At 39.2% G+C, this 24,954-nt stretch overlaps 1 protein-coding gene across 2 annotated transcripts in view; it reads right to left on the reverse strand.

Annotated features, from left to right (window-relative positions):
• ttc3 (tetratricopeptide repeat domain 3) overlaps positions 1-24,954 on the reverse strand; it is a 77,786-nt gene that overhangs the window by 14,157 nt on the left and 38,675 nt on the right. Inside the window, exons 23-35 of one of the 2 annotated variants that reach the window (XM_033032504.1) lie at positions 24,406-24,717; positions 19,712-19,963; positions 18,459-18,505; positions 15,334-15,390; positions 13,016-13,098; positions 12,279-12,434; positions 10,574-11,492; positions 8,376-8,444; positions 6,814-6,963; positions 4,368-4,507; positions 2,894-2,962; positions 2,670-2,766; positions 188-291 (exon numbers count right to left, since the gene is read on the reverse strand). In XM_033032504.1, the coding sequence (XP_032888395.1) occupies positions 188-291; positions 2,670-2,766; positions 2,894-2,962; positions 4,368-4,507; positions 6,814-6,963; positions 8,376-8,444; positions 10,574-11,492; positions 12,279-12,434; positions 13,016-13,098; positions 15,334-15,390; positions 18,459-18,505; positions 19,712-19,963; positions 24,406-24,717 (2,455 nt within the window). Of the gene's footprint in view, positions 1-187; positions 292-2,669; positions 2,767-2,893; positions 2,963-4,367; positions 4,508-6,813; positions 6,964-8,375; positions 8,445-10,573; positions 11,493-12,278; positions 12,435-13,015; positions 13,099-15,333; positions 15,391-18,458; positions 18,506-19,711; positions 19,964-24,405; positions 24,721-24,954 lie in introns of both variants that reach the window. The other variant, XM_033032503.1, reaches the window with a different exon arrangement.

Consider the following 24,954-nt stretch of genomic DNA (forward strand, 5'->3'; position numbering starts at 1 on the left):
TCTATGGTTAATACTGATATAGATTCTAAACATCTGCCTTTTGTTTTAATGAATGTGTACTGGTCCTGGTCATTCACAAAGTTTAAAATGTCCTAAAATTTTGCGATAATTTTTGTTATCTCTGCCTTCTGACAAGATATTCGCCTTTTTTCGTAGATTTTATCTTTTTGTTTTTTTCCGAACTCACCTGATATTCAATGCTCTCAGTTTCTCCAAATTACATTTTGTATTATCAGCTGCTCTGTAATGGGAAAACAACTGTGTTTTCTGCTGCTCTTCCAGCACAGCCACCTGGGTAAAGACGACAAGTTAATGTACAGAGAAATTTGAAACCAAGTACAACTCCAACCAAGACGATTTTAGTTGCTTCAAAATTTTCTTTTCATAAAACTAATATCTCAAACCTCAAATCCATGTGTAAACATTATTTGCATGTTTCGTAAACAATATTCCATTATTCTTCGATAATCTTGTCCGTATGAAGCTGTGCTCTAAATTATTCATTACTAATACATCAACAGATTTAATTTATTAAATTCTATATTTAAATAGTGATTAATATATATATTATTATTATTAAAAAATGAAACAGTTCTCTAAATCTGTAGTGAAGAAGTCACAGAACTAACATTTGAACTGCTTCTTCCAATAACAACATACAAAACTATCATGGTGTTGTGGTGAGGAAGAGATAAAGGACTCAGTTTAGTTTCTGATCATTTTTAAGACAGATGTCTTGAATTTTTAATTATTGCTGAACATCAATTAGAAACATAGAAAATAGGTGCAGGAGGAGGCCATTCGGCCCTTCGAGCCTTTTCGAATGATGTGGAGTGGCACAAAGGGGAAGCTAGTAAAGCTGCTACCTCACATCTCCAGGGACCCGGCTCAATCCTGACCTCTAATGTTGCCTGTGTGGAATTTTTCCGTTCCCCCAATGGCTCCAAGTGTTTCTTCCGGGTGCTCCAGTTTCTTCCAACATCCCAAAATTGTGTTGAGTGGATGGTTAATTGGTCACTGTAAATTGTCCCCAATATGTAGATCAGTGGTAAAATATTGATGGGACAGGTGCAGATGGAGTTGATGGGAATGTGGGAAGAATGTAATGAGTTGTGGTAGGATTAGTGTAAAAATAGACACGAGGCGGGGTACCAGGATCTGGTAACGGGGGGGTAAAAAAACTAAACACGGTTGGTATATTCTTTTTTGTGGAGTTTTGTGTTATAATAGAGCGATTGTTTCTCCTTTTTTTCCTTTTCTTTCTAGGGTCTATTTCCTTTCTTTACTTCCTTCTCTAACTTCTTCTCTAAGGGGCTTTCTTTTTCCAACACTTTCCTGCACCTTCACGACTCTTGCTCACTTTCCTTACTTCTTTTATTTCTACCTTTTTTAAAGCTCGAAAAATGAAGTGGTACAACAAATGTAATAAGATATATGTGATGTGTATTACTGTAATTTACTGTACTTCTAATAAAAATAAATATAAAAAATTAAAAAAAAAAAAAAAAAAGTAAATGCTGGATTTGTTTCCATGATGCTACAAGATTCTAATCTCTCTTCTCAGGCACTACCAACTTCTCTTTCAAGATTTGATATTGTGGATGATTGAAAAGCTCAGTGAATCTTAGACTGAAATCCATCAGGCCCCATGGCCAGCAGCTATCTATCCTGTAGGAATGAGCTGGTGAAACTCAATGGCCTGAATGCATATTAAGATTAATCTTTTGCGATGTCCATCTGCTTCAACAGGATACTACCACCTCCTCTCATCTTTTAGCATTTAACATGTCTGTCCCTTTATGATTACCATTCCCACCAACAACTCCTCATCTTACAGCACCTCCCGTGCAATCAGAAGAGGTACATTATCACCTCTTCGCTTCTTGGCAAAGAATCCAACTGTCTTTCCAGGTGAAACACCAATTCGCTTGCACTTCTTCCAATCTGGCAGACTGATTTCAATGTTCCTAATATAGTTTCTCCACATTTGAGATACCAAAAATAAATTGGAGACTGCTCTGCAGCACACCTATGTTTAGTTTGTAAGGGTGACCTTGAACTGGCCTGTTATCAACTGGCCATGTTAAATCTCCATCTCAATCCTACTCTGATCTGTTCAATGGCACCATGTTTTGCTTTTACAAGGCCCAATGCAAGCATGGAGAATCGCACATCTCTTTCATTAAGCCATCCATCTGTGAAACTGACTTTGATTTCCCTCTCCACTGGAACAAACTGATGTGCTGGGCATGTCCCACAGCTCAATTTTTGCAATATGTTATAATTCTTTGATCGTATTATCACCCTTTAACTACACTCATTAACTATAGGAAATCTATAACAGCCTGATTACAACCCTGGTTTCACAGATATTGCCTTTATTCTATAGATTTAGTCCTCTGCTATTTGAGGTATTTAATGGTGAAATGTTAACTTTGTATCTCTTTTCCGAGATGCTGCCTGGCCTTCAGATATTTCCAGCAGTTTCTGTTTTTATCTCAGATTAGCACTATCTGCAGCCTGTTATTTGGTTTCCATGCACATTAAGAGTGCAATACCAGTATGTATACAAGACTGTGGTACTGTTTCAAAATAATAGCTTCATAAAATAAAACTAATTAAAAAGAGGAAAATTCGAACTCAAATGAAAATAAAATTAAAATCTTCACCTCTGCTTCAATGGCTCTTTTACTAGTTGCGTTGTATACATCAACACTTGTCTTAATGGCTTCTTCTACCTTTTTATTTTCTCTTGATGACTGGTCACTAAGAATTCAGCAAAAATCTTTTTTTAGGCATAATAAAATGTATCATAATTTTCTATGAATTTATTTCTTTAAAAAAGCTGCATAATAAAATCACATTAAGTAATATGTTGTCCAGAAAAATTTACCTTATTTCCTCAAATTCTTTGGTGCAATCTTTATAAAGCTGTTCTTTCTCCTGTATATTTTGAGTGTACCTTAAATAAAAATGTCAGTATACCTTAGATATTTGATCCAGTGGCACCCATTTCTCTTGCATAAATTGTACATAAATGCAAGGTAACGTAGGTTAGATCTGGCTGGTGATCATTTTCAGATATCATGCTTATCGGGAAATTGATCTGGGTATTTTCATGCGTAATTCACCTCAGCACGTGTGATGTTTCTTCAGCACCAGTTGCACACATAAGCACATCACCACTGTTCCTACCATACTTCCCTTCAACATAATTTGGACTTTTCATACAATGTACCACCTTCATGAATAATCACGTAAATCGGGAGGCAATAATTCAAAAGTTTCCGTTCCGACACAGAGTTTTTGCACTTTTTGCCATCTTCAGGTTTTCAATATTGCAGCAATTTGAAATCTTTCTACAGGTTGTTCTCCCACTATTTGCTGCATTTCTACATTATGTATATCACTACCATATGCCGCAATCTCTACTTCATTGATTATCCATCACTTCACAGTGGCAAGGGGGCAATAATTAAAAGGTTTCCATTCTGAAGCTTAGCAGGACTTGCTAAAGGAAGACCAGGACCAATCAGCGCCAGCACTCTTGGGACCTCTGGCAGGGTGGTGCCCTGGTAGACAAATTGTTGACTACTGATGGTGTGGTCTCAAGAGGGATACAATTTGGTGAACTGTGGAACTGGTTAACTGATAAGGGTGGAGGAAGTGGGGAAATGAGGAAGTTACTTAAAATGAGAAAATTCAACATTCATACCGCTGGTAGACAAAAATGCTGGAGAAACTCAGCGGGTGCAGCAGCATCTATGGAGCGAAGGAAATAGGCAACGTTTCGGGCCGAAACCCTTCTTCAGGCCGCTGGGTTGTAAGCTAAGAGTAACACTCCCCTCCCCCCTTTCTCCATCCTCGTCGTTTAACCAGGTCCAGTTTGCAACAATGTATCCCTCTTGAGATCACACCTTACCTAGCCAACAATTTGCCTACCAGGGAAGCTGAGGTGCTTAGGTCATCTGTGTGCCAGCCCTAATTTGTCCTGGTCTCCCCAGTCCCCCCCTTACTTTCAGTCTGAGGAAGGGTACCTATCCTTTATTTACAGAGATGTTGCCTGACCAGCTGAGTTAATCGAGCACTTTATGTCTGGCAAACACTGGTCCATTGGTTAGCTGATCTGGGCCAACCTCCATACAGATAAATCAGATGATTTAATGGGGTGGGGGATTGCAACCTTCACGTGGTCCGCCCTGTTTCGACGAATGGAATCAACCTGGTGTGCAATCAAATAACATCAAATAGAACAAGTTGTCCTACAACTTTAGGCTGTGCACGCCATACGCAAGAAGATGATTTTATAATGCTTGTTCAGTAGAGGTAATTCTACCCACGTATATCATGATCCTAATTTTACTTACATTGGATTCAGCTCAGCAAGAGATCTAACTTTGAGTTTGAGTTTTTTTAAGGTTTCATTATTTTCTCGCTTTTCATGTAGACTCTTCTTAATTTCACTTTCCAAGACATGACGAACTGAGTTGAGCTCAGATTTTAGAAGCTGCACAGAGAGAATTTACAATTTAGAAAACGTCCAACGTGCTGTGATCATTAAGTGCTTTGTTGATACTGATTGGCAACATGATTGATGCAGGAGCAGTTTACTTTTTATATATGTAAGAAGACTAACAGCATTTACATGGCCAACTTTATGCTACTGCATGCATAGAAAGATTTTAAAATTCAAGCAATAAAATCGTACAAAAATTGACAGAAAATCAAATGCTGGAAATACTCAACATGTTGGACAGTATTAATAAGGCTGTTGCTCTTTCATTAAACCTGGGAAGCATTCCAGATTTGTAGATGACGAGAACGAAATGAGGGCTGAGATAATCGAAAGAAAGGTCTTCAAAGGATGGAAGTCAAGTGATAAAATAAGCGAATATTAGGCAAGGCATAGATAAGGTGGAAATGGGACAATTATACAAGAGGCCTGCCTGGAGTGCTCAGAGTCATTGAGGTTGGGAACCAGTTTTTGGGCCAAACTCATCCATGCTTCCCAAGATGTCCATCAGAGCAAATCCCATTAACCCATATATTCCTCTAAATCTTTCCTATCTATGCACCTGCTCATGTGTATTTTAAATGTTGATATTGTTCTGGCCTCAACCACTTCCTCTGGGTAGCTCGTTCCAAATACCTACCAACCTCTATGTGAAAAGGTGCCCCTCAAGTTCCTTTTAAATATTTCCCCTCTAACTTTTAAATCCAAGCACCAGGTCCAACAATAGACCCAATCTCTGGGCAGACGCGAGTCTGAGTTATTGATCCAAGGTATTTTTGAATAGTTCTCACTATAACACTGCATCTAACATCTAAAACATTTCCAAATGGATTGGAACTGGGGTCAACCAATAGTGTGTGTAAGGGGTATGATTTTGGTAGGAAAAATGCATATTAGCTAAATGGTGAGAGATGAGAGTTCTGGTGTACAGAGGAATCTGGTGTCCCAGTACATGATTCACACCAGGCTAGTAATTGGTGCATCACCTATTCCTGTCCACAAATGCAACAATCTTGTTTTGTTGCCAAGGGAATTGACAACAATGTTATTAAATGTTCACGTTAGGAGTAGAATTAGGCCATTCGGCCCATCGAGTCTACTCCACCATTCAATCATGGCTGATCTCTGCCTCCGAAGCCCATTTTCCTGTTTTCTCTCCATAATTCGTGACACCCGTTCTAATCAAGAATTTGTCTATCTCTGCCACTGACTTGGCCTCCACAGTCCTCTGTGGCAAAGGGTTCCACATATTAACTATCCCCTGTCTGTAGAAGTTCCTCCTCACCTCCTTTCTAAAAGAGCGTCCTTTAATTCAAAGGCTGCGACCTCTGGTCTTGGACTCTCCCACCAATGGAAACATTATTTCCACATCCACCCTATCTATACCTTTCATTATTCTGTAAGTTTCAATGAGGACCCCCCACTCAACCTTCTAAATTCTAGTGAGTCAAGGCCCAGTGCTGTCAAGTGCTCACCACATGCTTGAAATGTTTGAAGACGAGAGATATTCGTGTTCAGCAATATTCCGGAACCCACTTTTAAAGTGCTATATCCTGCCCTTTGTATTGACTTTATGCTTACATAGATTAATAAGCATTAGGAATTATGCAAGATAAGTAAATTTGGATAGAACACAAAACTGAGGTATTCGTGAGAGATTTTAACTTTTCCAACATTGACTGGATCACTCACAGGGCTTGGACAGGGTGAGGTTTGTTAAATCTATCCAAGAAAGCTTCCTTAATATATAGCGAGCCCTAGTAGAGTTGATGCAACACTTTACTCCTTACATTGGAACTGGGTATAATTACCAAGGAAAGTTTAATTGAGTACTTTCTGCAGGTCCACCACCGATTTTACAGCAACTGAAGGTTCATTGCCTCCTTTAATCAGGGCAAAGTCACAAGAGCGCACATGAAATCCCCCCAGCTATGTTCCCCCCCCAGAAATGTGGCAGCCAATCTCAACCTCATTGGGACTTCCGCACCGATCGGCGGGTTGAATTTTCCCGTGGCTGGCAGATGCGTTCCCATAGCCGATTTCTGCAGCAAATCAGCGAGTTGCTGCCTGTGCTCTGGAATTATGGGCCAGCTGAAGCCAGCAGATCGGTTCCCATAGCCGACTTCCGAGGCCGACCTTACGGGCCGGCATCTCGGCTCTTCAGTGGCCTAGGAGGACCGTTCCGGTAAAGTTAGACTCCTCTCGGAGGCCGTGACCTCTGTTGGTCTAGCAAAACGGATAATCCAGAAAGGCTCTGGAATCAAAAGTGCCAGAAAATCAATGTAATATAAAACAGGTACCTCATTTTTTTGTGTGAATTGAGACATCCTTTCTTCAAGAGTAGTAATTTCATTCTTGCTGCGCTTTGCAAGCTGATCATATTTTTCTTCTGCTTCTTGTAACTGTTGCTGGAGAACATTATGCTCTTTCTCAATCCTCAAAATATCACCCTATTGATGACACCAAGACAAATAATTAGATTTAAAAGCAATAATATTGGACATGCCATTCTTTGCATGGAATCTATATAACTAAAATTCTCATCTTGACCTCTTCCTGTCTGCGCTGTATATTAATTTTAGAAAGAACGCTACCATATATTGCTATGATTTTTGGCCATCTTACACAGTCCTCCTCCACTGAGGCAGCCCCAAGGATTTTTTCCGATCGATGAAAAATAAAAAAGTTATGAGTGTTTAAGAAATCTTGAGATCAGCTGATTGGTCCTCTCGCCTGTCAATCACGACGATGAAGGTAACGCCCCTTACGGGGGAGGGTGGGAGGACTATAAAATTCCGGTTGCCTGGATACGAGTCAGTCACTCTGGAAGATCGCGAGGGAGAGTCCACAACTGTGATTCTAAGCTGTGAATCAACTGAACAGTGAGTCTGCAATGTACTTGCAATAAATGATTTGATAGCCCTTAATGACAATGCAATTTGGTGGCCTGCACTCTGCTTGAAATGCTATGAAATTGAATTTGGTGGCCTACACTCTGCTAGAAATGCTATTAAATTGAATTTGGTGGCCTGCACTTTGCTTGAAATGCTATGACATAGAATTTGGTGGCCTGCACTCTGCTTGAAATGGATTTTCAAGGAATAGCCGTGAGTGAACTGCCAGCCCATCAGCCCTGAGTGACTGATCTGCCAGCCCACCAGCCCTGAGTGACTGAGGTGCCAGCCCACCAGCCCTGAGTGACTGAGCTGCCAGCCCACCAGCCCGAGTGACTGAGCTGCCAGCCCATAGCCCCGAGTGACTGAGCTGCCAGCCCACCAGCTCCGAGTGACTGAGCTGCCAGCCCACCAGCCCTGAGTGACTGAGCTGCCAGCCCACCAGGCCTGAGTGACTGAGCTGCCAGCACACCAGGCCTGAGTGACTGAGCTGCCAGCCCACCAGGCCTGAGTGACTGAGCTGCCAGCCCACCAGGCCTGAGCTGCCAGCCCAATAATCCATTCGGCCCATAATGTCCATACTAGCCCTCTGGAAACCAGTCCCTTCGGTCCACACCCATACTAGCCAGAAAGCCCCCCACCCACTGGCCACCAATATTGGAATTAGTGGAGAGGTGGAATATTGCGTTGGGGGACCAGCCCTCCCGTGTGAACATGGGACCCAACGGGTCCCACTTAGTCTAGTATTAAATGAAGATGGACTTAAGAAATCTACTTTGCAGAATGAGGTTTCTCTCAGTTTCTATCTTTCATATCCTTTATCAAAAAGATGGTCTTGTTTGGACATCTATTCCATTAGTTTTTAAGCGATCCAAATTTTACACCTTGATCATAATTGAATTCACCACTAACAAGATGTCCTTTGAAAGGGAAAATCACAATGCTGATGTGCGTGTTTACTCATTTACCTGTTGATTTTCAAATGGTTGAAAAGGATCAGTATTGCTTTTGGTGTTACATAAAGGTTCCCGATGAACCTGCAATTAATCAAAACGTAAATATTTTCATTAATAGGTACCAAATCAGAGTAGAAAAAACCCTCTTTTTAAAACCCTTTTTATTGGAGCAATTTTGGCTATAACTGGGTAAATTCCTTCCCAAGGCTCCAAAATGCTGGAACCCGTTATCCCATCTCTCTCCCATAATTTAAAGAATTGTAAAAGTCAAACATAGAATCATTGCAACTACATTTTCTCATTTAACACATCACTGGTCCTATTCTATTGACTCTTAATGACCTGACTGGTCCCGTTGTTTTGGCAATAACTAGACACAGAAGCCCCCGTCATGAGAAAAGCTGAGCTGTGTTCATTATTAGTTTATTTGGCAAGGTATTCTATTCAATCCCTAGATTTCAAAACTTACTTCACCATTAGTATTTGGAACCAATCTTCTCCCCACAACATTGGCGGAATTGAACATTTTTTTTGAGAAGGGAGTCCAAAACTGATGGATGAGCCCTGAATAACCCTAATCTTTTCAATAGAATGGTATTCTGTTGGCGTACCCACCTTCAAATTTTTTTGTTTTGTTTTCCCAAAAATCAAGATAGTGACTCGCATAACATCATGTAGGTATGTTGCAAAGCCTACCTGAAGCGTCGCTGAATATCTGCCGCTGAGGTTGTGCGCGATTTTGGCGCCGTTTAGAGGGGGCGGGTTTAAAACGCGATTTTCTCTAGGCTGTTCCAATCGAAAATGTTCAGCCTAGTTAATTATTAACGAAAAATCGCTGGAAGACCCCGTCGCAAAAGCTATTATTAGGTTTAAAGGCCTTGAATAATAGTTATAGTAGTTTAAAAATCAATCTTTAAACCCGCGACCGTCAGCAACCGCAGGGTCTCATAAAGAAAATAGCAGAAGGTAGGTTGTATATTTTTACATTCAAAAGGGCTTCTAAAGATCCTTTTATACAAAATTTAATATTGCGAGTAGCTCAATTTGGCCCCATTATATCGCGCAGTATTTTTCTCGGCATTTGAGGCACAAATCTACCGCAATGTGAACGTTCTAAACCAGCGCGTTCCACAGGGACCCACTGGAAAGCTGATTTAAATGGGCATTTATTTACAGCAATTGAACACTGAATTCCTTCCATTTGGCCTATAAATTAATGTAAATGAGATTTTAAAATCATGTTTTATTGTGAATTATTTGTGAATATTATTTGGACATTTAGGCTATTTAAAAATGTTAATCATTTATTAAGAAATGGATAGATGTTTAGATCTAGTAATTGAAGTCTGAAATTAGCTACAATTAGGTAACTAACTAATTATATGCTTTAATTTCAGGTCATCCAAGTAAGATTATTTTATATTTGTTTCAGAATGCTTCAATCTATGATAACTGAAAATTTCATTCAGTTCTCTTAATTTTTAAGAAAGTTATGGGCTTTTGACTGTTCACGATCACAACTTTTTTGTTATGTCCATAGAAAATCAATAGGGAACAAGATGCTCATTTCCGAGTATGAAAATGGCCATAACTTTTTTAATACTTGAGATATGAAAGTGAATTAGATGTCAAATTAAACTTATTTTTATGCTTTATCTGATGGGATAAATTACAGACATGATTTTTAAAATCTCAAAATTTTGTAACATTGCTACATCATGCTCCCATATTCAATCTCTCCTGCTAAATTCAGTTTTATTCATCATGTACATAACAAATCAATAAATAAAAATTTGCTCTAGTCTATTTTTAAGGGCTACATTTTCACCAACCTAGCATGAAGCAAATACTACATCCCAAATAGTTGCTGTGTCGAAAAATCTGGTTCCCCACATCATCCTTCTAGCATTCACGTTAACTTAGTATCCCTGAATCATTTGCTGTTGGAAACAACTCTTTCAATTGGAGATCTATCCCCAAGTATATCCTGAATAGATATCTATTGTTCTTAAATACAATATTAAAATAAACTTTAAACACTCTTACTACTTCTGAACCTGTAGTATAGATCTGGAATGTTTTACTCTAAACTTCTCCCTTAATGAAAACTGCCGCAGAACACAATGTACAATAATGATTATTTTGGGTCACATTTCTGGTCCCATGTGCAATGTTTTTAACCAGTTGAAAAGAACAGTATTCCTCCTTACCTGTACGGCAATGGTCCTCAGTAATGAGCATTGTTTATTTTCATGCTTTTTATTATTATTATTATTGTATTTCACACTGCCCAGCTTGTTTGATGCTCCCTCCGAACTTTCTGTCACAAAACTGGCACGAGGTACCTCAAGTGTGCCTACGGCTGCTGCATTTGTACCACAAGACGGAAGCTTCATATTTTCTATTTCATTCATTACAGGATCACTCCCTCCATTAGGAGAATGAAGCTGATTATTTGAATTAGTAACAGGTAGGTTTGATTGTTGTATGGGGAAAACCGGGATTACTTGTGATGTGTCAGTCACAGTATCGGATGATGGATTGCCACAGAATGTTGGATCGAAAACTGGTGAGCATTCAGAAGCACTTAAGTAATGTTCGATCATTGGATCTCTAGTCTTCAAATTATGTTCTGATGTGATGGCGGAGTTATAAATCATTGGATTATGCATATACCCATCACCTGTTGAAATATTACCTCCCAGTTCACTATTATAATGTAAATACTTTTGATTTTGTGGTTCATATAATGAATTTATATTTGATGTCAATATATATGAATGACCATGAGGTAATGGCATGAATTCTTTAGCAGCAGGATTGAGATGAGCCACTGGTCGCAAGCTTCTTTCAATAGAAATTTCATCGGAGTTGGCCTGTGATGTTTTTGTGCTTCTGGTTGCTGCTTTATCATTTCCAGTCAAATTCTCCAATTGTGCTGCGAGCTTCACGAGTCCAATCACACCTTTGTTCATCACAAATCGCAACGAGCCCATAAGAAATGATTTCAAACCACCTGCCATTCGCACCACATCCTGAGCCTCTGGTGGGAAGTTTTCAAACTCGCCTACCAATAGTGAGTCATCAACTTCCAGTGGACCATGTTCATTCAGAATTTGGGCAAAGTAACTAGGAGAAATGAGAGTGGAGTGACGTTATAACATATTGCGTGATGCATTAATTTGGTTTAGGATCTAACACGCATTAATACTGCAATTGTGCCATAAAGTGAAAATACTGGATCTGAACAAAATGACAATGGGTAAAATATAGATTATTTAAGGTTCAGGCTGTGCTCTATCAGAACCCATTTCTAAACTCCAAGGTCCCATTTATTCCGAAGAAGGTGCATCAAGATTTTTCTCCTCTCTTTCATTATCAACTGATTTAAGGCACACTTACAGTTTTTACTTTTTGATTTTGATTTCCAACATTTTCTGTCTTCTCTATCCCATTAATACAATGTAAATGTACTTCATCTCATATTATCCATTCCCAAATGGCAACTAACAAGATTTCATCTTTAAGACTGAGTGAACACATTTTGTAGAAATTGGAATTAAAAAGGGAAGTGGATCAAAGGCAAATGAATTAATTTGAGGTCTAGATCATCCTTGATAGCACAAAACTTTAATGTAGACGAGGAATTGTAGATTCTGGTTTACAAAAACAAAAACAGAGCTGGTGTAACTCAGCAGGTCGGGCAACTTAAAAGTTCGAATGGCCTGCTTCAGTTCCAAAGTAAATGTTTGTTCTTTCCCCCAGACTAAGCAGATCACCAGTTCACGAAGCTCGAATGATATCTCTCAAATGAGCTAAAACGGAAGATTAGTTTACTTTTAATGCAATACTACTTTGGCATTTCAAAAAAATGCTCCCTCCAACCAAGGTGTGGTTAAATGAAATAGTACTTACTCATATAAACTTTCACGAGTTGGGTCTGAGCTATTGCCGAGAAGTTGCTGGTAACGACTACCAATTGAAATATCATCGTACATATCTTCAAATTCCTCCATTTGCTGATAAAGATAGCTTGGTACTGCAAAACCATCTGCAGAATTCCTTGGCACCCTATTGGGAAAAATCACCAGCAAAGAATAAGATACAGTTCCAGTGTCATTAGGATACAAGAAAAGCGAAATATTCACACACAGCTTAATTATCAGCAGTTTCTATAAAATCTGATGAAATCCCACATTAAGTTCATTAGAAATACAGAATTCAATTATTTCCCCTCTACCAACCTTGAGTCGCGGGAATAAAAAGACAAAGAAATTTGTTCTTAAACAAAATACATAATACAATATAGCAAGACACAGAAATCAGCTACTGAGATTCAGTACAATTTAATGAAATAGAAATAAATGTACTTCAATGAAAACAATGGAATCAAACTGCACTCCAGTCAAGAGCACGTAGTTGACCCTGGAGCATAGGTGGGTCTCCATTCACCATGGCGGGACAGAGAGAACTCCATAACTTGCATTGTTGTGAGGACAGCATTTTATGCACCATGAATCAACCATTAATCAACCAACATGAGCAGTCTTTACCAAACTTCTACGGACAACCAATGTGCTTTTTAAATCAGCTTATGCTTTTCCCCAAAGGTGCCATTTAAATGCATCAAAAGGGGATCTGGAGATACTTACAGGTTGCTATCATCTGAGTTTACTTCATCATCATCCTCTTCACGAGTCCCACTTCCAAGCGTCCCAGATAGAAGGATCACAGGCTGTGAATTAAATAGGGTTTAGTACATCCATAAAGACAAAAATACAAGGTCAAAGATCACAAATACAAAATTCTTAGCAAGTACAGCATTACAACTTTGTTTTTCAGTAAGACAATGAGAATTAGAAGAAGGTTATTTGGCCCTCAGAACCTTCTGTCATAATAGTCAAGAAGGAGCGGCCAGTGTGCGACTCGTCCTTGATTATGCTGCTGGCTTTGCAGAGGCAGCTTGAGGTATAAAAGGAGTCAATAGAAGGAAGGTTGGTTTGTTTGATGGTCTGGACTGCGTCCACAATTGGCTGCAATTTCTTGGGGTCTTGGATGGAGGTGTTCCCAAACCGAGCTGTGATGCATCCCGATAAAATGCTTTCTACATTTTCCTAGAAGAGGCGCAGTTCCTCACAATTTGAGAAAGTCAGATGCAGTGCCCTCCATATTGTTTGGGACAAAGACACATCATTTATTTAATTGCCATTGTACTCCACAATTTGAGATTTGTAATAGAAAAAATCCGATGTGGTTAAAGTGCACATTGTCAGATTTTAATAAAAGCCACTTTTATACATTTTGATTTTACCATGTAGAAATTACAGCTGTGTTTATACATAGTCACCCCCCCATTTCATGGCACCATAATGTTTGGAACGCAGCAATGTAATGTAAATGAAAGGAATCATGTTTAGTATTTAGTTGCATATCCTTTGCATGCAATGACTGCTTGAAGTCTGATTCATGGACCACCAGTTGCTGGGTGTCTTCTCTGGTGATGTTCTGCCAGGCCTGTATTACAGCCATCTTTAGCTTGTGCTTGTTTTATGGGCTAGTCCCCTTCAGTTTTCTCTTCAGCATATAAATGACATGCTCAATGGGGTTCAGATCGGGCGATTGACTTGGCCACAAGAATTGACCATTTTTTAGCTTTGAAAAACTCCTTTGTTGCTTTAGCAGTATGTTTGGGATCATTGTCTTGCTGTAGAATGAACTGCCGGCCAATGAGTTTTGAGGCGTTTGTTTGAACTTGAGCAGATAGGATGTGTCTATACACTTCAGAATTCATTTTGCTACTACCATCAGCAGTTGTATCATCAATGAAGATAAGTGAGCCAGTACCTTCATCAGCCATACATGCCCAGGCTATAACGTGTTTCACAGATGAAGTGGTATGCTTTGGATCTTGGGCAGTCCTTCTCTCCTCCATACTTTGCTCTTGCCATCACTGAGATACGTTAATCTTCATCTCATCTATCCACAAGACCTTTTTCCAGAACTGTGGTTTCTCTTTTAGTACTTCTTGGCAAATTGTAACCTGGCCATCCTATTTTTGCAGTTAACCAGTGGTTTGCATCTTGCATTGTAGCCTCTGTATTTCTGTTCATGAAGTCTTTTGCAGACAGTGGTCATTGACAAATCCACACCTGAAAGGCGTTTCAGATCTGTCAGGCAGATGTTTGGGGATTTTTCTATATAATAGAGAGAATTCTTCAGTCATCAGCTGTGGAGGTCTTCCTTGGCCTGCCAGTCCCTTTGCGATTAGTAAGCTCACCAGTGCTCTCTTTCTTCTTAATGATGTTCCAAACTGTTGATTTTGATAAGTCTAAGGTTTGGCTGATGTCTCTTAAGTTTTATTCTTGTTTCTCAGTCTCATAATGGCTTCAACTTTGGTCCTCATGTGGATAAACAATAATAACAGTTTCCAAAGATGATGGAAAAGGCTGGAGGAAAGACTAGGTGCCGAGAGCTCTCTTATACCAGCATTAAGGAGGCAATTAAATGCACCTGAGCAATTACAAACGCCTATAAAGCCATGTGTCCCAAACATTATGGTGCCCTGAAATGGGGGGTGACTATGTATAAAACACAGCTGTAATTTCTACATGGTGAAACCAAAATGTATCAAAATTGCCTTTAATAAGATCTGACAATGTGCACTTTAACGACATGTGATTTTTTTCTATTACAAATCTCAAATTGTGGAGCACAAAGGCAAATAAATAAATGACAGGTCTTTGTCCCAAACATTATGGAGGGCACTGTATACTCCAGTTTTGACAACTTCAAAACGAACTATCAGAAGACAGTGCTGAACTCCATAATTGTGAACAATTGTGAGATAGCCCAATAATTTGCTGGAAAAATTCTTCAAAAGGAAAACAGAGGATATTCGACATTCGCACATGGATACCAAAGGAGAGCAAAGTGAATATTAAATGGTGATCAATGATCAAAATGTACTAACCTTGGAATCTTTTAACTTTTTTTTTCTGTTTCGGATTTTACTTTTAAGGCCAGAATTCTGCAGGAAAACCAGATAATTCAACAATTTGTAGTATAGAGCAGTGGAATTAAAAATTGTCACAAAGCACTTATGTTGTGTTATCTTTCAATGAATGGGAGTCCAAAAAGTGTAAAACATATTTTGAATAATAGTTTAATGTACCAAAATCCTCAAATGTTGAGTGTTTTTGTTTGTTATTCCTAAGTATTAATACAACTTTGTGTCCTATCTTACTGAAAATGTGTCTTTGCATGATGTAACCCAGCGATAACTACAAATAAATACAATTTGCTCACTGGAATTTTTGTTGCATTTCTGCAGTTGTATAATTTCTTAACGATCTCAGCTAAAAGTAGAACCTGGAGATGTTTCGCATTTGGTTTGTCTGCTTATTGTGGAGTGATGCTGCATTTGTCATACCAATTCTGAGCTGCACTGCATTGCAGAAACGAGTGTTTAGCCTCTCCTGGCTCAATTGTAAAAGAACAGTGGTAATACAGCCCAATCACACAATTTTAAAGTGTCATCATACAGTACAAAGGACAATACAAATTAGGAACAAAATGGTCCAATCTCATGTCCTACGTTAATTCTACCAAGGTTTACATTTTTCCTTATATTGTTTCCAAATTACTATAATTTGTTCACTATCGTTCACTCAACAGTCCATTCCACACATAGCAATGCCACAAAGTATCTTCATTTAGAAACATAGAAAATAGGAGCAAGAGTAGGCCATTCGGCCCTTCGAGCCAGCATTCGATCCCCCCTCCTCCCCCCTCTGACTGATCTTCCCCCCCACCCCCCGAAAAGTGCACTACTGCTACTGTATATACAAATATATATTTCACTGTTCCATTATTCTGTGTTCACACTTCTGGGTGAGATGCTAACTGCATTTCGTTGTCACTGTACTTGTACACTGCACAATGACAATAAAGTTTGAATCTGAATCTTCAATATGATCATGGCTGATCATCCAAAATCAGTACCCCTTCCCTGCTTTATCCCCATATCCCTTGATTCCATTAGCCCAAGAGCTAAATCTAACTCTCTTGAAAACATCCAGTGAATTGGCCTCCACTGTCTTCTGTGGCAGAAAATTCCACAGATTCACAACTCTGGGTGAAAATGTTTTTTCTCATCTCAGTGCTAAATGGCTTACCCATTATTCTTACACTGTGACCCCTGGTTCTGGACTCCCCAACATCAGGACCATTTTTCCTGCATCTAGCCTATCCAATCCCTTATGAATCTGTCACGGTGGCGCAGCGGTAGAGTTGCTGCCTTACAATGCTTGCAGCGTCGGAGACCCGGGTTCGATCCTGACTGCGGAATCGTCGGTGCTTTCTATACGTAGTTAGTACGTTCTCCCCGTAACCACATGGGCTTTCTCTGAGATCTTCGGTTTCCTCCCACACTTCAAAGATGTACAGGTATGTAGGTTAATTGGCTTTGTGTATGTTTAAATGTCACTATTGTGTGTAGGATAGTGTTAATGTGCAGGATCGCTGGTCGGTGCGGACTCGGTGGGCCTGTTTCCTTGTTGTATCTCTAAACTGAAAAAAACGAAACTAAATTTTATATGTTTCTATAAGATCCCCTCTCATCTAAATTCCAGTGCATATAAGCCCAGTCGATCCATTCTTTCATCATGTCAGAGCCGCCACCCCGGGAATTAACCTGGTGAACCTGCACTGCATTCTCTCAATAGCAAGAATGTCCTTCCTCAAATTAGGAGACCAAAATGGCACACAATACTCCAGGCGTGGTCTCACCAGGGCCCCGTAGAACTGCAGTAGGACCTCCTTGCTCCTATACTCAAATCCTTTCACAATGAAGGCCAACATGCCATTTGCTTTCTTCACTGCCTGCTGAACCTGCATGCTTACTTTCAGTGACTGATGTACAAGGACACCCACGTCTCGTTACACCTCCCCTTTTCCTAATCTGATACCATTGAGATAATAATCTGCCTTCTTGTTCTTGCCTCCAAAGTGGATCACCTCATATTTATCCACATTATACCGCATCTGCCCACTCAACCAACCTATTCAAGTCACCCTGCAGCCTCATAGCATCCTCCTCGCAGCTCATCCTGCCCCCCAGCTTTGTATCATCCTCAAACTTGGAGATGTTACACTTAATTCCTTCATCTAAATCGTTATAGATATTGCAAATAACTGGGGTCCCAGCACTGAGCCTTGCGGCACCCCACTAGTCACTGCCAGTCATTCTGAAAAGGACTCGTTAATTCCTACTCTTTGCTTCCTGATTTGATTGTCATCTTCCAAGATCATCTTAAGCATTTTACACTGACAATTCTATACTGAACATAATGATTGTGCATCACATTTACACTTTTCTAAAACTCTGTGCCAATGATGCAGATGCATTTAAAACCTTTGTGGCTCAGACTTAAAACCTAGACTAGGCTTTTATTTAAATACAGTTTACAATATTTAAAAAGGAGTGCTGCCCTGTTCACCATATAATTTTTGATAAAATACAATAGGTGCAATGGACTGAATGGCCTATACCTGTGTCCATTTCTTATCTTGCATCCCTTGATCATTAAGTGTCCCTCAACGCATCATAAAAGGTTGATCTGGTCATTACTCTATTTCTGTTGGTTGAAAATTATTTTGGAAATTGGCTGCCAGGTTTCTCCAGAATACAAAAAACCAATGAACTCTATATGTACTTTGGAATATCTTGAAGATAATCAGTTACTTTTAATAAATAATGTGAGATTTCTTATCAACTGAAAGGAAATCTCAGATCATTTATTAATATAGTATTTACAGTGTAAATATATCTGCTTACTTAAGCTTCTCTCATTACTTGGTTGCCTAAATCTGTCCATTTAGTTACCAGTTACTGTATCTTTTCCAAAAACTAGCTGAAGTTACCAATTATCTGAAAGCAATTTTACATGTCTTGCCAGGTGGAACAGACCAATATACTTGATAATGGGCAAGACACTGCAGTATCAAAATGGTCATCTGAAAGGTAACTTTCATATTTCAACTTCAGATTTTATATTTTACAAAATCCCAAATGGAAAGTTTATAAGGCAAACTTGCAGATAATTCTTCAATTTCTTGCTTCTTCAATACGGTACAAGGAGCATCTAAATAAAAAAGAACAATTTTATAAATAAATTTTCTCGAAAAAAAATCAAACAAAAATAGTAATATAAGAATCAACAATGGAACAAAATTAAATTTGCCATGTCAATATCACATTTACAGCTATGTTATATATCGCAGTTAAAATAGCTACAAAAGGTATTCACAAGGTACTTTCCTCCTTTCTGCTCCAAAAATAGTAAGAACAAAGTAATTTTTATTCCCATCCATGTTACATGTATGGTCTCGAAGACTCTGTTATGATACTTCAGGTAGCATAAGGTGTTTTTGTATTTTTAAAGGGACACCACAAAAAGGAAATAATGGGCAATTCTTACAGCAGAAGTAAAAGGTTCAGCGAAGCTATGTTTGGCATGGAGTAGATGGACACCAAATGAAAAAGCTTTCCGATCCATTGACAAAACAGCAATCTTTAACACACCAATGATGAATGGAAATAAGATTGGGAAAGATTATTTGATACTGCCTCTCTTATATTGCAATCAACATGACCTCCTGAGGCTCATTATTCAACATATCCAATCAACGCAGAGTGACAACTGAGAAGGCACATAAAATGTTCATGAACTTGGCTAAGTCGAAAACATGGAAAATAAAGGTGAAGTCTAAAGGGTACTGTACTTTGGTTATCAACTCATGGACCGCAAAGCTGAGCTCTGATCTCCAGGGAGGTTTTACAGGGCTATTCACTGGAGTAACAAGGAGCAGAATGGGAGAGGGGAGAAGAATGGATAAATGTAGACTTTTCAGACTGTATTTCAGATACAGCCATAAATTAAAAGCAAGTAAAAAGTCTGCAATATTATTTTGAATTCAGGTAACAAAAATAGGATGAAGGAGGTGTTCAAATTAGTGAAAAGGTAAATTTAAGAATAATGAGGATGCATTATGGACTATAGACAACATTTTGAATGAGGTCCTGGGTCAAGTAGGTTTGGAATCGATTCAGTAACAAGCTGATACGAGGGGGATTGCAATCTCATTCTTTATAGTCGAGACTTCTTTCTTCATCTGTAATTATTGTGAACAAAACCCTAATTCAAAGCCACTTTTCCTTCTTTGCTCTTTCCACAATATTATCGAATTTCTAATTTAAAATTCAATACATTTCTTTAAGAATTTGACTGGTCATGTAATTAATGCCTTTAGTAATGTTGTAAGTACACGCACATTAATCAAATACATACCCATTGCATTAAAATACTCATCCAAAGGATTATGCAGGGAAGGGAATTGCTCTCTTTTCTCCTCCAACATCCAGATAAAGCTGCGGGCTTTTGTGGGCGATTCCTGTTTCAATTGTTCGACAATTTCCTTTGTGCTATCATACATTGTTAGATCAATTTCAGATGCTTTGAGTATGTTTAGTAAAGAGTCCAGGTCCAGTTGCTCTATGAATTTGGAATAACGAAGCATGAACAATCCTGCTGCTTCACGGCCTGCAAAAGAAAAATTACTGTGGAATAAAGCTGAAGACTGATGATCTCGTACAAATGATCTACTGGAGTCAAAGAGCTACACAGCACTGAAACAGGACATTCGTCCCAACTCGTTCAAGCTGACCAAATTGCTTAATCATGCTAGCCCCGCATACTTGGCCTACATCACTCCAATTGTTACATATTCATGTAGCTGTTTAAGTGCCTTTTAAACACTGTAATTGTACCCACCACTACCAGTTCCTCTGGCAGCTCATTCCACGTACATACCTCCCGGTGTATGGATAAACTTGAACCTCGGCTCCCTTTTTTCATTTATCTCCTCCCACCTTAAACCTATGCCCTCTGGTTTCAAATTCCCCTACTCTGGGTCAAAGACTCTGTGCATTCACCCCATCTATTCCTCTCATGATCTTATACACCTCTGTAAAATATCCCCTTAGCCTCCTACGCTCCAAAGAATAAAGTCTTAGCCTGTTCAACCGCTCCCTATCATTTAGGCCCTCGAGTTCTGGTAACATCCTTGTAAATTTCCTCCGCATTCTTTCCAGTCTAATGGTAGGTTTAAAGTGACTGATTTAACAATCATCATGACTGAGCAAACCTCCAAAAACTGCAGTCAGCTAAAGGAAATATCGCTTCCTGGAGCATCCTAGGAAGACGTGATAACTTATATAGTTTTTCAATTTTTCTGTTTTGGAAATGTGTCATTTTGATGTTAACAAGCACAATCATTACATTAAAATGAAACATGCTAATTACCCTCCACAATAATCATGCTTGCTATCTATGATTGCCACTTTTAATCATTTCTGAAGAAGAAATGGTAAATTACCGAAGCGTTGTGAAATGTAATTGCAATACACTTCCAACTAAATATAACCACTTATATGCAGACTTGGGGGTCATGACGGCATGAATATGAACACAGATGAAGGGAATTATTTTTCTCTCTAGGAATGGTGCCATTAGAAACATCTTAGTACTACTTGTGTAGCATGCAGGCCCTTCAGCCCATTACATTCATGCCGATCAGTGGGCACCCATCCTTATTAATCCTACCCTCCAACACTTGGCCATAGATTTCTATGCAAAACAACCATGTGTGCATCTACATTATTCTGGAATGATATGCGACTGCTACCACCACTCTGACAGTGTATTCAGATACTATCACTCTCCAGGTAAATACAGTTCACCTCAGATCCATTCTACATCTCTCTCCCCTTAGCCTAAACCTATATCTTCCAGTTTTAATTAACTCTGATATGGGGAAATGTTTGTTGCAGTCGACCCTATCAATATTTTATAAACCTCAATAATGTCCCTTCTTAACTTCCTCCACTTCTGGGAACACCAATTTAGCTTCTCCAGTCTCTCCTCCTGATTGAATAACTCAAGTTTAAAAAACATCCTAGTGAATCTCCTTGGTGCTCTCTCCAATGATGTCACATCATTCCTACAGCCATAAGTGATAGGAGCAGAATTAGGCAATTCGGTCCATCAAGTCTACTCCACCATTCAATCATGGCTGATCTGTCTCTCCCTCCTAACCCCATTTTCAAGCCTTCTCCCCATAACCCCTGGCACCTATACTAATCAAGAATCCATCTATCACTGCCTTAAAAATATCCATTGGCTAGGCCCCCCACAGCCTTCTGTGGCAAATAATTCCACAGATTCACCAACCTCTGACAAAATAAATTCTTCTTCATCTCCTTCCTGAAGGAGCATCCTTTAATTCTGAGATCATGACCTCTGGTCCTTCGAGTGGAAACCTTTCCACATCCACTTTAACCAAGCTTTTCACTATTCGGTAAGTTTCAATGAGGTCGCCCCCTCATCCTTCTAAACCCAACCAAGTACAGGTACAGGCGTGCTGACCAAAACTCAAGCTGAGGCTTGTCCAAAGTTTTATAAAATGTGTATAATATCCTTGCTCTTGCCTTCAATGTCCCAGCTAATCAAGGCTGGTATCCCACATCCCCTCTACATTAGTTACCATCCACTGTCATCTTCAAGGATATTTGTACTTGTACACCAAGGTCCCACAATACCTCCAAGGATCCTATTGTTCATGGTTGATGTCCAAGTCTACTGAGGACTCCAAATTGCATTACATCTAGCAAGATTACACTCCATATACCATTTCTCAGCCCATTTGACCCACACATTGCCATCATCTTGTAGCCCAAGATTATTCTGCAGTCAACAGATGCACCAGTCTTTGTGCTATCTGCAAATGCATTGATCATCACTCCTACATCCACATTCAAATAATTCACATATTGCAACCAGCATTGCTCCCAGCACCGATCCAATGAAACATCACTAGTTAGAGGTATCTAATAAACAAAAAACAACTCTCAACCGTTACCCCGTCTTCTGTTGCCTAATTAGTTTTAGATCCAGTTTACCAATGTGCTCTGGATTCCACATTTTAACATGCAACACTGCAGTTTTTTTTAAATTTCTCCATTTCATCATTGCTCCAATTAACTTCCTGGAGAGATTTTAATTTCAGCATATACAATATACAGTGCCCTCCATAATGCTTGGGACAAATACCCAAATTTATTTATTTGCCTCTGTACTCCACAATGAGATTTGTAATCAAATGTGGTTAAAGTGCACATTGTCAGATTTTATTAAAAGGTATTTTTATACATTTTGGTTTCACCATGTAGAAATTACAACTGTGTTTATACATAGTCCCACCATTTCAGGGGACCATAATGTTTGGGACACATGGCTTCACAGGTGTTTGTACTTGCTCAGGTGTGTTTAATTGCCTTCGTAATGCATGTATAGGAGAGCTCTCAGCACCTAGTCTTTCACTACAGTCCTTCCATCACCTTTGGGAACTTTTATTGCCAAATGAGGACCAAAGTTGTGCCACTGAAAGTCAAAGGAGCCATTATGAGACTGAGAAACAAGAATAAAACTGTTGGCGACATCAGCCGAACCTTAGGGTTAACAAAATTAACTGTTTGGAAGAAAAAAGAGAGCACTGGTGAGCTTACAAATCACAAAGGGTCTTGCAGGCCAAGGAAGACCTCCACAGCTCTCCACAGCTGATGACAGAAGAATTCACTCTATAATAAAGCAAAATCCTCTAACACGTGTCCGACAGATCAGAAAAACTTTTCAGGAGTCAAGTGTGGATTTGTCAATGACCACTGTCCGCAGAAGATTTCATGAACAGAAATACAGAGGCTACACTGCAAGATGCAAACCACTAGTTAGCCGCAAAAATAGGATGGCCAGGTTACAGTTTGCCAAGAAGTACTTAAAAGAGCAACCACAGTTCTGGAAAAAGGTCTTGTGGACAGATGAGACGAAGATTGACGAAGAGTGATGGCAAGTGCAAAGTATGGAGGAGAGAAGGAACTCTTTCCTTCAGCAGCCATACATGCCTAGGCCATAACTGGGGGTGGGGGGCGTTATGGCCTGGGCATGTATGGCTGCTGAAGGAAACACCTGTCCGACAGATCAGAAATACAGGGCTTACACCACAGGTTCGAAGCAAAAATAGGATGGCCAGGTTACAGTTTGCCAAGAAGTACTTAAAAGAGCAACCACAGTTTTGGAAAAAGGTCTTGTGGACAGATGAGATGAAGATTAACCTATATCAGAGTGATGGCAAGATCGAAGTATGGAGGAGAGAAGGAACTGCCCAAGATCCAAAGCCTACCACCTCATCTGTGAAACACAGTGGTGTTATGGCCTGGGCATTTATGGCTGCTGAAGGTACTGGCTCACTTAACTTCATTGATGATACAACTGCTGATGGTGACAGCATAATGAATTATGAAGTATATAGACACAACCTATCTGCTCAAGTTCAAACAAATGGCTCAAAACACATTGGCCGGCGGTTCATTCTACAACAAGACAATGATCCCAAACATACTGCTAAAGCAACAAAGGAGTTTTTCAAAACTAAAAAATCATTGGCCTATCTGGGAAACATGACAATAAACTCTCTTGAATCATAAGCTAAATTTGGGTGCAATACAGGCTTGGCAGAGCATCACCAGAGAAGACACCCAGCAACCGGTGATGTCCATGAATCGCAGACTTCAAGTAGTCATTGCATGCAAAGGATACGCAACAAAATACTAAACATGACTACTTTCATTTACATGACATTGCTGTGTCCTAAACATCATGGTGCCCTGAAATGGAGAGGGATGGGGGGGGGAGACTATGTATAAACACTGCTGTAATTTCTACAATGTGAAACCAAAATGTATAAAAATACTCTTTATTAAAATCTGACAATGTGCACTTTAACCACATGTGATTTTTTTAAAATTACAAATCTCAAATTGTGGAGTAGAGGCAAAGAAATAAATGATGTGTCTTTGTCTCAAATATTATGGAGGTAACTAACAGGCTGTGTACATACATATACATTTTTGTATGTTTCATGGCATTACCCGAATCATTTAGCCAGTTAATCCAATCTAACAGTTTGTTGTCAACTTCTTGGCATTTTGTAAGCGTGAAAAGGAACACCCTTGTCTTTACTCTGTTATTCTTCTGCACAATGAGGTCAAGCAGTTGATCCATAACTTGACATGGCTTGGAGGCATCTGTAGATAGCATATCGCAGTCCTCTTTGCTTAGGACATGCAAAGATTGCAGTTCTTGAAGTAGAGTTGAAACATTCCAACTTCCAGATTTTAACTTTTCTTTGTTTTTAATTAACAACTGCAACATTCGATCACCAAAAGGATTCCAGGAATGACCTGTTTATAAAACGAGACCAAGGAACAAAATGAAGCAACATGCATTTGATATCTTTTACATCCTGTTGGAATTAAATACACTATACTGGACTACATTATGCAAAATTCAATGAATTTCTGAACAACAGTATACTTTTCACTTAACTTCTCCATCAAAGTAACATTGTAACCGACCATAATTAACCTGAATTCAACATATTAACGTTTCTCCAACAATTCCACCTTTGCAAGACCATT

Source organism: Amblyraja radiata, chromosome 14 (assembly GCF_010909765.2).
Source record: "Amblyraja radiata isolate CabotCenter1 chromosome 14, sAmbRad1.1.pri, whole genome shotgun sequence".
Taxonomy (NCBI): Eukaryota; Metazoa; Chordata; class Chondrichthyes; order Rajiformes; family Rajidae; genus Amblyraja; species Amblyraja radiata.